Source organism: Molothrus ater, chromosome 8 (assembly GCF_012460135.2).
Source record: "Molothrus ater isolate BHLD 08-10-18 breed brown headed cowbird chromosome 8, BPBGC_Mater_1.1, whole genome shotgun sequence".
Taxonomy (NCBI): Eukaryota; Metazoa; Chordata; class Aves; order Passeriformes; family Icteridae; genus Molothrus; species Molothrus ater.
The window spans coordinates 13,770,926-13,786,226 of NC_050485.2; the positions used below are offsets into that span (position 1 = coordinate 13,770,926).

The 15,301-nt window shown below is 38.3% G+C and overlaps 1 protein-coding gene across 1 annotated transcript in view; it reads left to right on the forward strand.

Moving 5' to 3' along the window:
- Nucleotides 1–15,301, forward strand: part of SH2D4B (SH2 domain containing 4B) — a 56,979-nt gene that overhangs the window by 14,434 nt on the left and 27,244 nt on the right. Inside the window, exon 4 of the mRNA XM_036385868.1 lies at nt 7,372–7,516. Coding sequence (XP_036241761.1) covers nt 7,372–7,516 — 145 coding nt within the window. The remainder of the gene's footprint in view (nt 1–7,371; nt 7,517–15,301) is intronic.

Genomic DNA, 15,301 nt, shown 5'->3' on the forward strand with positions numbered 1-15,301 from the left:
TCAGCAGAACAGCTGGGTGAGCGATGAGAAAAAATTACAGGTCTCATTCAGAAGTGCCAGAACAATCAAACTGGTTATTCAGCTCACACATTAACAGAATTGTTCAGTCAGCTGTGCTGGATGAATCATCTGGGGGAAAAAAATGTACAATTGGGAAAGATCTCATTTTAAGTTAGTTTGCTTGAATGTATTCTGTGTATTTTGGATGAGTTTGTTCACATAATGAACTTTAAAACTGTGTCACTACTTCCTTCAAAATAATAAGGGGTGGATCCTTCCCCTACTCAACATATGGGAAAAGTCCAGTTGGCTTTTCTGGGAGAAGTTAATTTGCTTGATTTTTTTACTTTACAATGAACTTTTTATGAGCTCAGTTATGATATTTTAATGTTTGTTTGGAATAATAATTTTTTCACATTTTTTAGTTGAAAATAGCAATTTCAAAACAAAATAGGAAACACATCTGTCCACTCTTTTCATATTACTTGATAAAGATAAAAAGTTGTTTAAAAATGAGAAAGTGAAATATAATGGGTTCATGTAGAGAAGTCAGGACAGTCCTCTGAGACTGGGATGTGCATGCTGGGACTGCATACAATTGGTGAGGCTGAGTTTCCATGGAGAAAGCTTTAGAAAATCTGACTCTGAGGATCCAGTAACTTCCATCCACCTTCCTCTCCCCTGCTGACAGCTTGCTATGTCTCTTCTTCCTTTCCTGGTGCAGTGATTTAAGGTATGGAAAGAGTGGATAGACTTCTCCCATTGCCCCTTGGTGATGGGAGGAATGCTGAAAACTTAATGTTAAGTTTGTGGTTTGATTGCAAATAGCAAATTTCTTGTCACTCTGCAGACTATGGGCCTGGGAGTTGAGGTGGTTGTGGAGCACAAAGCCAGGGCAGTTCCTGCAGAGGAGGCAGATTTACCTTTGCACAATTAATTTGAATTCACAGGAGAGAATGGGGCCTTTGAAATATGAAGTCAATGAGTAATGAAAGTATACCTTTCTGCTTTATTAATGTATGAATCATGAGCAGAGCAACTAATTAAACACTCTTTCCTCTGCTCTCTGGAAAATAAAGCCCTCTTGAACAAAGGCTGACAGTGTTCACTCATGCCTATGTGGCTGACTCACAGGACACTTGATGGGGAAAATATCCACAAGCTCACTGTTACTGTTCTGTTTCAAAGAGTAGAGTGAGCAACTTCTGAGACTTTCAGTGGCCAGTATTCATAGCTTTCTATTAAGGGAAACTAGTTGTTCAGTTGTTGATAAAATGAAAAGGAATGGCACTAAATTCTGTTCATGTTCATATTGATGGAAAGGTAATGTCACAGTGATCTGTGTTTCCACTGTTTCCCAGGACATGAGCAGGTGTCCTCCATCCAGCTGTGTGCCTGGTAGGAGCACTGCTGGAAGTGAGATGAGATTATGGTTCAGTTTCTACTTTGAAATTCAAATACTTAACTTCGTCTGGGATTTCTCTATCTCTCTTCCTAAAGTTGCCAACATATTTGTTCTGCTAAGAAGATAGAAACCCTTTCTTTCCCAATGATTTCTCTTAAATCAAGCATTTGAAGAAAGACTTTGAAAAATGTAAGTAAACGGACCAAAGTTTTCAAGACAAGACCCAGCAACTCCTGACTTAAAGAATTAGTTTGGAAACCAGATATGATGCAGTGATTGTTTTTTTAAATGCCCTTTATCAAGTGTTCCCCATAATTTCCAGTATTAATCCAATAACAGAGTGAATCTTATTCCACTTTCAGCATAGGCTCTTCAATTAGGTCTATAATCTGAGATCTGCTGGGAGAGACGTGGTCTGGCATGGGGTTCCACCAGCAGAAATCCAAATGCAGTATTTATTCCTGGTACTTGGACACCACTCCTTTGCTACTCAGAAAAAGCAGCTTATCTGTTACACACTCTTGAAAGATCAGATCTTCTACGTTGTGCATGGTGCATAGGGAAAGAAAGTTGTGTTTCCGGCATCCACGTCCAGCTAGAAGGAAGGAATACAACTAAGGTCAGGGAAAAAGATGAATTAATGAATCTACTGATATATGACAGAAGTAATTGATAGAATGAAGAAAAGGATGTGGAGTTTGATGTAGATCTGTAGGCAAGCTTGCTTCAACAGATTTAAAATATTTAACACACTGGTAATCATCCTTCTGGGATGATGACCAGACCATGTTTAAAGATGTCTCCAGACTGAGGTATGGAAAGTCCACTCTCTGCTAATGCTTCATCCTCTTGAAGCACTTTGACTTGGGAAATTGAAACTGTCTCCTTTCTGCTGGCATGTTAATTTCTGACCATATTGTGTCACAAAAACTCCTTTCTAAGAAGCTTTTATTCCTCTTGACCAATCATGGGACGTCAGGGCTGTCTGCACTAGATAAATGACATCTTACATATCAAAGTGAGTAATGGTGCCTATTTCCTTTTCCAACACTATTCCAAAGGTATTGCTTTCCTTGGTGATTTTAAGTAGAATTGTCTTTAATTTATGATGCTAGAATATAAACTTTGACTACTCTATTTTTGCAGTTTAAGGACAGCTATTCTTTTATGCACCTATTGCAAAGGACAAATAAGAGAGCCAATTACTATCATTAATCTTTTTGCTAATTCACAAAGGCTAGGAGCTCATAGGCATAATTTTCTATGGTTATCAGTAGCTGTCATTAAGAGTCTGAACAATGTGCAGAGCTAAGGCAAATTGAAGATGTGAGTGTCATCCAGCCAGGGGTGGGTATCCTTCAGCTACATTTAGAAAGAAGAGATCTCTCAGTTCAGTTTTCATGTGGTCTACATAAAGCAGGAGAATATTAATAGTAAAGTACTCTCCTTATGACAACATCAGATATGTGCCAAATTTAATAATATAAGCACAGTTGACAGCAGAGCTGGATTGCTTCTTAAAAATTCCCTGGGAGATGAAATGTGTCTCATCAAAGAAGATAGGTTCAGAGAACAGAACAATTAGTGCTTCTGTTCAGGAAATATCTAATTAACCTTATGCTCAGTAGAAAGAATACACTTTTTATTGAGCTTGGATAAGATTTCAACGCATGCCTGAATGCTTTACTGTGCTTCCAAGGGCTGTGGACCTTATTCTTCAGAAAATTGCTGCCAGATGTAGAGTTTAGGAATACAGTGAACTGTCACCATTGCCATTTGGAGTACTGGGGCTTCTTATGATAGAGCAGTGAGCATTCTGTCTTGATCTGAAAAAAACTCTTGTCTCCAAGTAAACGTCAAGCACAGTTATCTCCAAGTGCAAATAATCTGTAAGTTCAGCTCTGTGCTTTGCTGTGCCAAGGAAACATTGAACTCTTTCCCAAAGAGAGCATATTTATAATCTAGGAATATGACAACAGCTTCTTGCTGGGGTTCAGCACCCAGTTCATTCTGAAAGTGCCTTAGTTTTGTTATTTCAATGGCAATTACAGTAATTCATTTTGCTTCCTTTTGGGTCACTACAATTCAGTAATTCTTTTTTCCCCCAATGCTGTTGTCTCTTGAACAATGTTGTAAATGAGGAAACTGTTAGTTTTGGTTGGGAACTGGGTGTTCAGGTTTTCTCTATCCTACTTGTAACTGTTATTAATTTTAAAGGAAATTATCTTCCTCAGTGACATCAGTAATGATTGTGCTTCTGAAGCCACTGTCTTCAGTCTGGATTGCTGATAAAAACTAGCAAAGCTCAGGTGTTTTCTATGCGTAAATGGCAAAATCTGAGCCACTAATGAGGGTAGCTTACATGTTAGGAATTCAAGCTGTGAAGAGTCTCTATGCTCCAGAGACAAATTTTAAGTAGATGGTCACTGGATCTATGGCAAATTACATGAGCAGAGCCTGTTCCAGCATGTGCAGCAAATGTCAGATATCTCCCAACCAGGAACAGTTCTTAGCTTTGCTTTCCATCTTATGGAACACAGGGTCTTTGTGATCAGAGTAAGTTGGTACCTCCTTGCATGAGATGTGTGAATAGCATGTCCCGGACACACCTATGGCAGGGATCTCATAGCTTCTGAATAAAGCATGAGTGCAGTTCATATGTTTGTCTCTGTGCAAATACATTCACAGTGAAGGGATGCAAAGCCTGTGTTCCTTTTGAGACACTGGTAGTGGAGCAAAATAATGCCTCTGCAAACACTTTCTTTTCTGATGCAAGTGAGAGAATTTTCTCAGAACAAGTCTGGGAAGGAGTTGGACATATTTCTGCCTTTACTCAGAGCTCTGTTGGCACCTGTCAGATGTGTCTGGAGAGACGTCTGAGCTCTGAACTCAGCTGGCTGTGTCAGCCTTGCTGAGAGCAGCCTGTGCTGCAGCTGGTGACCCTGGGGTTTCCAGATTTCCTTCCTCAGAGCAGGGAGTCCCTGAGGGCTCTCAGCTGTGTTTTTGGAGCCCTGACTCTCTTGCCTGGCCCAGGTGGTTGCTGAGCGGGCTCAGGAGGTTCAATGCAACTGTAGTGCATCCAGCTGGCTGCAGCTTTCAGGGCTGCCAAGGACACTTCCTGCCAGCCTGAAGCCCTCAGAGCATCCCAGGTAGCATTTGCTTCAGAGAGGGCTGTTGTAACAAGCACACCTTGGGTTGGGTTTTGCCCTGAGCAGCAGGAGAGTGGTCATTCAGCTGCCCTGCAACCTGTAAGACTCCCCAGAAAGACCCCAAGAGCTGTGGCAGCCAGAAGCCCAGTTGTCCTCTGTAAAAAACCCCACTGCTCTATTTTACCTTTTCCTCAGTGTATTTTTAAAATCTTTCTGCAGCAAAAACTAAATGATGACCTAATTTCCTCTCATCTGCCTTGGACTAAAACATTAAAACTTAACCATGGCTAATATTAAATATTATTTAGAGCTGCTCATAGTAAAGCTGTCAAACATAGTGAGATACACATAGACAGAAACAAGTTGGTGGTCAATTCTCAACTGCCAGAGGATATATAAGATCATTTAGCATGTTCAAATTCTGCAGTGGAGTAAAGGCTGGAGAGGATTACTGCTGCCTGTCGAATTGCCAGTGTGATTTGTTTCAGCAGCTTGGTATTTCTCAACAATTTGCAACTCTGAACTGAATTGTCACTTGCTAATTATTTTGGCAGAGCTAAAAGGGTCAGGCAAAGAGTACAATCTCTCTCAACTGTCAGGCAGAAGATGGTGTTTGTAGGTATTACAGCTCTTCACTCCCAGCTCTGATGTGCCGGATTAGATTCCTGGGGAGAAGCAGACAAACTGCTTGCTGTATTCTTCCAGTGGAGTAAATTAATTCAATTGTTTTTAATTTTAAATTTAAACACACACTGTTTACCGTACTCGACTAAAGGATGACTGTTCTTTTCCTGTGTCATACCAGCAAGGATTGTTTCTTCTCACACACACCTTGAGGGAGTTGGGCAATATACCTGCACATCTCTGCACTAATTTAATAAATATAAGTTAAATCTCCTCTTTCTATAAAAAGGAAATCTCCTCTTTATGTGAAAAATTTTTGGTGAATTCAGAATCAAGTGCCCATGTTAAGCTTTTGTTATCTGTTCTTTGACTTAAATCTCCTTTGCAGTTAAAAAGAAAGGATTTTCTTAGTTGGCATTGTTGCCTTCCATTAAGAACGCAAACTCTACCTGAATTCTAGTTTTTGGTGTTCTGTGGGGGTGCTTTTTGTTTGTTTTCTTAGACCATTCCATCTTTTTACTAGAAATGTTTCGACAACAGCTACATTAAAAAACAAGCCCAAACTTACAACAAAACTCTGGTGTGATTCAGGGAAACTGCAGTGAGATTGATTTCCCCCTCTCCTCTATTTTAAGTTTACCTTGTGGTTTAAGATGTTGAATAGAAAATATTCTGATAACCCAGGATTACTTCTGTGTCTGTCCATCTTCCTGAAGGATAGACTGAAGGTATTGAATTTTTTTAGGCAGTGAGGCTAAGTGAATAAATGTCCTCCTCACAAGAATAAAGAACAGTTGATCTCATATTTTTTTCAAGAAGAGAATAGAACTATTTACTTGCAGCTCAAATGTGCAATCCTTAATTCTACAGAGATACTAAAAAAGATAATTATTTTTTCTGAGGAAGCTGCTTGGCTTTGAAATTAGCATTGTCTGAAAGCATTGACTTCTCAAAATTACTGAACTGTCCACTCAGCTCATGTTTTTAGGAGCCAGGAAATAACAATGGAAGGATGATGCTAAAAATAATCCAAGATAGCAGCATTAGAATCCACTGAAGAACAATACTAGGCTTTTATTTCTTAGAGATATTAAGAGCAGTCTAATGTATTGTTCACAGACACATATAACATTAAGGGCTGACCCTTAACCTTCACCCTAGAAATTTCATAGGATTAACGTTTTGCAACAATCTGCTTGGGTTTCCTGTACTTACAGTTTAGGTCAGGTAACTAGGACAGTAATTCAGGGTGATTTTACTCAGGGATTTATAAAATAATTCTTAACTGTGTGTTTGTTAGCCATAAGGGTATAGTGCTGGTTCCATTATAAAATTAAATAAAAACTGTTTTTATTTGTAGTTCAAGTTATTTCAATAATATGATTAACACTTTATGAAGTTCAGTTTTGAGGTTTTTGGGCTTCAATTAAACTATATGATATAAATCTGCTTCTTCACTACCTAAGGGATTTGGGAAAACTCATTGGAAAACAGATAGAGATTCCTAGTTCTGCATTAATTGAGCTCCTATGTTATTGAAAATGTGAGGGAGGCCAACTGAAGAAGCAATCTTCTCAATTTCCATCTCTTTTAAGGCTTTCTTGGAAGGGAAATTTTTTGGCTTGCTACTCTTAGCTACATTTTACAAAGTGACTGTTTTGTGTTCAAGGATCTGCCTTTTAATCCAGAATATAGTGATCTTAATTTTTGGAAAATATTCTTCCCTTTATTGGTTATGATGACACACTGGGACAGTTGCTAAACCAAGAGCAACAATAAATCAGTTGCTGAATTCTAAGGTTCTGTGGATGATGTGTGTAGTGCTCAAAGGCAGCAATATCTTCAATGGGGGTACACATGGACTAAAACCAAGCTTTGCTTACAGACTGGAGAATAGCACAGGCTTTGGGGCCACGTGATAAAATGTTTTCTGTGTAGTTTTCTGATCTTAGATGCTTACATGTTCCTCATTCCTTTGATACCTGTGGTCTCAAAATGTACCCTCCTCAGGAATTCCTAGGATGTGGGAAAGTTCAGTGATGGCACTTGTGAGAGGTGTGAAGCCCAAAGCTGGAAGAGAGAGTGATTTGTCCAGGGTAATGCAGCTTCTCTGAGATAAGGAGCAACTGAAGCAATGTCTCAACTTTTGGCACATTCTTCCTCTTTAGTCACTTCTGGCTTCATTTTCTCTAGAAAAGAGAAGAAGAGGAAAGACAGAAAGGTGAGGAGCTAATCAGGCAGCAGGAAGAAATCCGGGCAAAGGAGCTGTACCTGAGCCTGAAGCAAGCTCAGCAGCACAGTCAGCACAGCGATGATGACCAGGAGTGGGAAGAACAGTGTGAGTAAAATTACCTTCACAGCAATCATGCATTTCTGAAAGCAGATAAAAGGACACTTGCAGAATGGAGACGGTGTGGCCAAAAAATCTTCTACCTAGAGCAATACAAAGTGATGTATTATATTGGTGGAAATTGCCAGCTTAAAATTACAAACAGGAGTTTTGGATTTCTTCCTGAATGTGTGTCAATGCCTTATAGAAAAGTTTTTGTGTACAATGACTGAGATCATTAAATTCTGTCTAATGTACTTAATAAACATTTTTGGCTTAGTAATAATAACTCAGGGCATAGTTATTTTGACAGCTTGTCCTCAGCTATCTTTGAAGAGATAGAATCTGTCTTCATCAGTATTTTAATTGCTTCCATATGGTAGTAGGGTGAAGCTATGATATCAATGCTGAAACTCACTTCATTCCAAAAGATTACAGTAAATCATACTTAGATTGTTACTCTTAAAAAACACCTGATGATGATGATCTCATTCTATGGAAGTACTGTTCCTTTTTAGATACCCTGAAATTCTTTATGACTATCATAATTGTAATTAATTTCATTTTTTGGTGATTTTAAAATGTGTATAAGGAACAAAACAACTGTAATATTATATGGATGTATACACTAATACTGTAGATAAATAATGGCCCACATTATGAATAAATTTCAAAATATACAATTAGTTTATTTTATGGCTTTAGTCATCACTTCATTAATTCCTGAGGACTAATTACTGTAGTGCTATTACCTGGAATTGATCTGATAATGAATCATTCTGTACAAGATGAATTAAATCTATATGATACACTGGTGCCATTTTCCAAGCTCATAACAGAGTATGTTAATTTTGACCAACAAAACCTCTGCATATCACCCTGTCAATAAAGATAATTATTTTCTGGAGAATTATCCAAATCCAGGTGTACATGTTTATATGGAAAGGAAAACTAACTTTCTGTATTTTGGGTATGTGAGAGTAAAGTGAGTTCAGGAAAAGTTGCCCTTTAGGTCTGCAGAAAATCAGCATCAGCTGGCAACCCAGCATAGAGGATGGTGTCATGTACTTAAGGATTTCTTTCGTACTATATAAGGAAAGAAAATACATTTCAATCATAATGTTAGAAGAAAAAAAGTAATCCAGGTTACCTTTGCATTGAAATAAAACAAAATACTACAAACACTACTAAAACCAGCTATCATTTTCTTACTATTGCATTAATGAAGTAGCTGATATTTTAAATTGTTGCCTCTGTTTTCTTGAGGAATGCTGTTTGTGCAGGGATAGACATCAAAAATGCAGTGGAATAATTCAAAAAATGCAGTAGAATAATTATGGGAGAAGGGAGGGAGGAAAAGGAATAAGCTATGGAAAGTTTTGACCAGGAGTTCTGTAATGGCATTTTTGGTCTGTTAAAACACTTGTGACTGCATCACATGCTGGAGGAGATGTTCTGCCACCAGTACTTTTTCTTGTGGAAGCTCTGGGGTATTCTGTATGCTCTGGAGGAATTCTATCACCTCCAGTCTGTGTGCCTCAGTACCTGCAGGCCTGTCTCTTAGCCAGAGGTGACTGAGACCAGCTCAGGTGGCTCAGAGCTGCTGAGCCTGGTCACCAGCAGCTGCTCTGCCTCAGCACCTTCTCTCCTGCTGCTGGGTTTGCAGCCTGCTATAAATTCTGTGCTGCCAGAGTTATGCTGTTAGCAGTAATTGATTTAGCATTAAACTAACTGCAGACTAATGACTGGAGTGTTCCATATCCTTGTTTATCCTCTTATGCTTATCTCAGACTCTCAATTTATCCCTGTTGGTTTGAGGGATCAGAACTGTGCTCCATTAGCAAATGGGTGCAACAACTGAAGATAGGAAGATGCAGTGTTCATGCCTTCTCTGAGACCAGTTGCTGTCTGGTTTAGACTGTGCTATCAAACTTTGCACTGAGTTTCTTCAGGTGTATTAACATCTTCCATTTCCTTAACTTTACTGCAGGAGCCAAAATGTGCAGCAGATAGCAACAAATATTTGGAAGTGGGAACATCTAAAATTGCTATGAAATTAGGTAGTACCTCAGGCTCACCAGATTTTTCATTTTTTATTTCCAGATATATTTTTCTTTTTATGATAATCCTTCAATTTTGTCTGCAATATTCCTTTGGGACACTGAGAGGAAATGTAGTGAAGTTAGGCAAAGCTGTCCATGAGTCAGCTTTTCTAAGCAATAAATAAATGCATGAATGCATGAGAGAATTACAGGTAGATGTAGTATTTACATTTTTTGCCACTGCAAACCTGCAGTGGAGACCATATTGTCTATTAGGAACAAGGCCAGGCTCCTTTGGCTCTTACCTCCTTGAAGTGAGCCCTGTCCTGTTCCACAGAGCTGGGGCTCAGTGGAACAGTAGTGCTAGAGCAGGTATTGGGGACAGGAATGTAGCAATTATATTGATGACACTACTAATTTGTTTAGTAGATGGAATTCAGAATGTGATGGGGATTCATCTCTCCTCATCACATTATCCCTCAGCTGTTTATTGCCAAGGCAATAAGCAAAGTGGTGCTAATATTAGTTTCTGTTGTTCAGTTCAGTTTGCTTCTGCTGTTTGCCAGAGAACAATAATGGCCCATAGAACTACTGTGTTAACTGAAATACATGATTTTAGGGCTTTTCATATATGAAATAACAAGTGTAGAACAATTTGGGAAATCAGTGCTAAAAGGGAAAAATTATGTTGTAAGAGCAATTACACACTTTGATTTCATATAAAAGATTTATATTGGGGCATTTTAGAGGGCAGTTGTAAGTTAGTAAGTTGAGCAGGGATATTGGTTGGCAAGTGAAAAGATGACTTGTGGAAGATTTATTCAAAGAGTCTACTGTTCAAAACTCTTATTTTTAAAACTGAAACACAAAACTAAACTTGGATAGCAGAGGGTACATATTCTACATATTCTCATTAGTTTTGGACATTTCTAGTGTGCTGTCTCATTTTCAGGTTTCTAGTTTAAGTGTGATCTCTCTTTGAGAAAGCAAAAAAAGAATCTGTGAAGCATGATAGGAAAATCTGTAGCACAAATATTCATCTGATTGAATATTGTAAAAGGCATTCTGTTAATACACTTACAAAGCCCTGCAAACTGCGTCAGGTAGGGAAGTGCTCAGATGCCATCTGACCAGCTTTATTCATCTCCAGAAAAGAATTATTCCAGTAGAAATGAAGACAGAGATGAGTGAGTTGATCTATTCTTTTGCCTTTCCCTGAGTACCTACTTTTGGTCTGTCTTGGAAGAAGGATACGAGGCTGACTCATTATAGCTTCTTTTATATTGTTGTATTTTTATGTTCTTCTATGAATGTGTCTATGGATTTGTTTTTGCCTGACTTTTAAAGAAATTCATTGGGTATTTATGTTCCCCAAAAGTTCAAGTGAGTTTACCGCAGGAACATTGATAAAATGCTGAATTTTAAAGTGAGTGGTCCCCAGTTCAGCTATGCATTAACTAAGCAAGTGCTCAACCTTACATATACATGTGCCCTCTGAACTCCAATAGGTCTCGCAGTGCATTGTTGAATAGGAATGAGAATATTCATATGCTTTTAGATAAGATTGCTGAACTGAAGCCATATTGCAGAGTATTTGTGGGAAGTTATATTTTCCACTTAGGAAAGGGAAAAAAACACTGAGTGATTTGTATGTGCACTCAGAAAATCTGAAGATTGAATTTTATCTATTAGTTAGTCAATTTGAACAGCTCATAAACAAGCTTCCAAGAATTTTTAACAAGGGGAAAGCTTAGACAAAAAAAATTTAAAATTACAATGGATATTCATAGCATATGTTTGGGTTTTTTTCACGCTTTCACATATCTGACTGTAAATCAAAAATAGATTGATTTAGAAAAGAGATTATAAAAAATTGAGAGGTCTTAGTCTTTGACAAACTATTTGATCAAGTTCAGCAGCAGCGTAGTATGAATTAATATTCATCTATATCAAAATATTTGGTATTAGAACTTTGCCAGGACTGCTAATAGGGATTTCCCGAAGAAAATATAGAAGACAAAAGGCACCTTAAGTTAGCATAGAGAAAGAACAGATTCTCAAAAACTGTTCATGGAAAACAAGGTGATCCCAAGCCAACCCCTCCAGGACCCAAAGAGCCCCTGCATACCCAGCTTTGTGGTTTGCTCTTTGTTGGTAAGAGGATGTTCACACTGCATTTCACAGAGATGTCTCTGAGCTGGCTTTTTACTAGAACTGTTCATTTCTAGTATTGACAACCAGACAATGGTGGCAGCATGGTCCAGTCTTGGATGTATTCACCAGTTTTCCAGGAGGGCTTGGTCACCCATTTTTGGCCTGCTGTGCTGGGGCTGCAGTCACAGTGGTACACACCTCTCTGAGCAGCTCAGGCATTTCTACACAAGTTCCAGTTCCAGAAGGGCCAAAATTTCTTCATTTTATGAGCACCAGAGGATGTACCTGTAGTTGGTACCACCAACACCAGAAGAGAAAACTGGTCTTGGAGCTGGTCTTACAGGACCTGCTGAACTGTAAATCTCCCATGGGCTTGACAAATTCCTAATTTCCCCATCTTGTCAGTCCTTGCATTATTCCATGAAATAAAAGAAATATGTAATTATAGATTATTATTTGTAGTAATTCTTTATGCTAGATATATGGATCTGTTATGGTGATCAGAGCTTTTAGGTTTTTTTCCAGATATCTAATCTCCCCACTGAGAATACTGACTGACTACACTACTAGTGTTTTTCACTGGGGTCATGCCAGAAGTAAATTACTGTAAAGGGACAGCCAGCTAAGAAAATGAATCTGTTTCTACTTAAGTCAGTACTAGAAGTCCTGAATACTTTTGCTTTCTTGTTACTGGAAAGGTTATGATATGTCTAAGAATAAAAGTAATGTAGAATTTTGGCTTCTTCTATCTTAAAATATTTGTGCTAGACTTGATCCAGATGTAAAGTTCTCCCTCCTAGTGAGATGGTTCTAAGCCATAAAGAAAAATATGAATAGTAATGAAATTCTATTGTAAGAAAAACCTTCTACAAAAATATACCCAGATTTATCTTCAGACTCTAAATGACTTTCTCAAGATACATAAATTTGTGGGAAGTGTCAGTATGGGAGGATGGTTCATGTGGTATATATCATTTTGTCTGGGGTGTAGTGATAAACTTTTCTGTAGATTCCTGACTGTGATGGCTTTATTCCCAATACTGTTTCTAGTCACCAAATATGGTGGTTATTGATACCAGTGACTGTCATTATTTGCTCAAAACGCCCCTTGAACAATCAGAGATTAAAAGAAACTTAGGACAACCTAGGAACACAGGTCCACAGTTGAAGCTGTACTAGACAACATCTAAAGGTAGAGGAAAGAGAAGGATGTTTTTGGGAGTAACTACAAGGAGGGGGAGAGGGAGAAAATCAAGAGTCCAGTAATGAGAAAAATGGATTAAGAGATCCTATGTATCCCTATGATTAGTGATACAATTCAGATACCTCCACTGAGAAATTTCAATAAAAATTCTTCATAACATGAAAGAGATGATTTTGTATATAAAATCTCAGTATCTATATGCAGCCTTCCCTATCCTTATGTGTACACAGACACATACACACATGTATGAGCATGTACATAAATTTAAACACACATACATACATGTACATGTCTGCATAGAGAGGGCTACATGTCACACTTTCACAAGGTTTTCTGAATATTGATATTTAACAGTTGCTATTGATATTTAAGTATGCTACCTCATGTCATACATTTTGTGATAAGAAGTACTAAAGTTTGGTAGTTTGGGAAAATATAGTCTGGGTCACTGACTTCTGATGGTACAGATTTGTTGGCTGGCAAAAATACAATAGGAATGACTATTGAAAAGAGTGCCTATTATTGAGGAAAGAGGGACATGATATCTTACCTTTCTCATTGCCAGGCAGCCTGTACATCAGTGGAAAAGAGTTCCAGAAAGCTCCAGACATTCTGCCCTCAAAGTGAATATTGTGATGGTGGCAAACAGTGGAGGGTTTCTAGATGTCTTGCAAAGTTGCATAACACTCATCTTCCTTGCAGTCTCTCCTTGTGCTGCAAGCACAAAGTTCATCTTTAAAGTGACCATTATGAGTGGCTTTATAAGGGATAAATCACAGAAATACTGGAGCCATTGAAGCACTATATGTAAATGACATTATCTACCCTTAAAAATAATGATCTCTAAGACAAATAGTAGTCTGTTACTTATGTTTCCTGTACTGTGCATTTGTTTGTTACTGTGTTTAGCCAAAACTGCAGGGTATGTAGTTAAGTGAAACTGGAATCCTGCCAGTTGTATACACATGAAGCATCTATGACTCGTTTATTATGCTATCTTGATGAGCTTTTAGTCCTGCAAATCTTCCTGCTTATATTATTATATAATTCTCAGCTTAATATTATTATATAATTCTCAGCTTAAAGGTCTTTTCACTTTCCCTCATTTGCCTGCAAGGTTTTATTTCATTTCATTTGGCTTTAAGTGCTTTTATTTCTTGATTCCATTAAACCTTCTTAGAATTTGGGAGTTAAATCCAGTTATACTTCTGCTTGCTTTAAACTGGGAGTGTAAACCAGAGAGATGCAAGCAGACTAATGAAATGCAGCTGTCTGGTATTATATCATGCATTCCTAGTCAAAGGTACAGTCACAGGGGAGTAGGAAATGGAGTGTTCACTTTATGAACTGGGTATGATCTGAGCCAGGATAGTCATGGTAAGATTGATAATTGCTACTGGAGGCCATAGCTAGCTTCTTTAATATTTGCTTCACTGCATGTTAAAGGTTTGTTTTGCACTGCAATAATTTGCCTGCCTGCAGTTATTTGTTCAAAAACATCATCCAAATAGGGCTTGAGGTACCAGAAAAGAGCTGATAGATGACGAATATTTGCAGTAGAATTCTTGGTGCGTTTAAGTTATACCATGTCAAAGACAGGATTGTTGGAACATTAAAATGAAGAAGCTTTAGTGAAAGATGTCTGAGCCACAGTGGCCAGAACAGCAGTCTCATTGCAGGTTACAGAAATGGGTAGCTCCCTGGTCAGTGCCATGGTTAGGTGTGTATTAAACCTTCCAGTACAAGTTCTGGCTTTCCATATGCAATTTCAGAGACTGAAATGTGAGGCAGCCCCATCCATAGCATCAACATGCCCTTTCCAATGGCTGTTAATTTATCCATTGTTACTGAAACCATTTTTAGACTGCAAATTTCAAGTTGGAAATGTCTGTGACTATAAGTACCATGACAAAGATAGCATAGGCCTTTCAGAAAGCAAACAGCACTGACAAAGCGCAACCTACATGTCAGTTTTTATAATGGTAAATTTTCGGAGTTGACTCTTCAATTCTAGTTATGTTCATAGTGGCCAAGAACACTGTTAGACACAGACTTAATTTAAAGCAGTAATTAACATCCTTTCTTGAAACATAGAACTTGGTGCACTTCCAGGGGAAAAGATATCCCCAAGCAGAATTTCTCTTACAGCCAAAAGAAGTGTCAGATTTAATCACAACATGTAGAAGCTCAGTAATTGCCAGTAGTGGTCAGATCATTGATAATTTGAGGCTCCTTCTAGAGGTGGGCCTGTGTTTGAAGCATCAGGGAAGCCATCCAGTTAACTGCCTTCTGTAATGCGTTGTAATTTATACACTCTTAAAACCAGCTCATGTAGGAATAAGGGCACTAAGCTGCTCTGTAAGCAGAGGGCTCCACGGCTGTTGGTAATCCTCA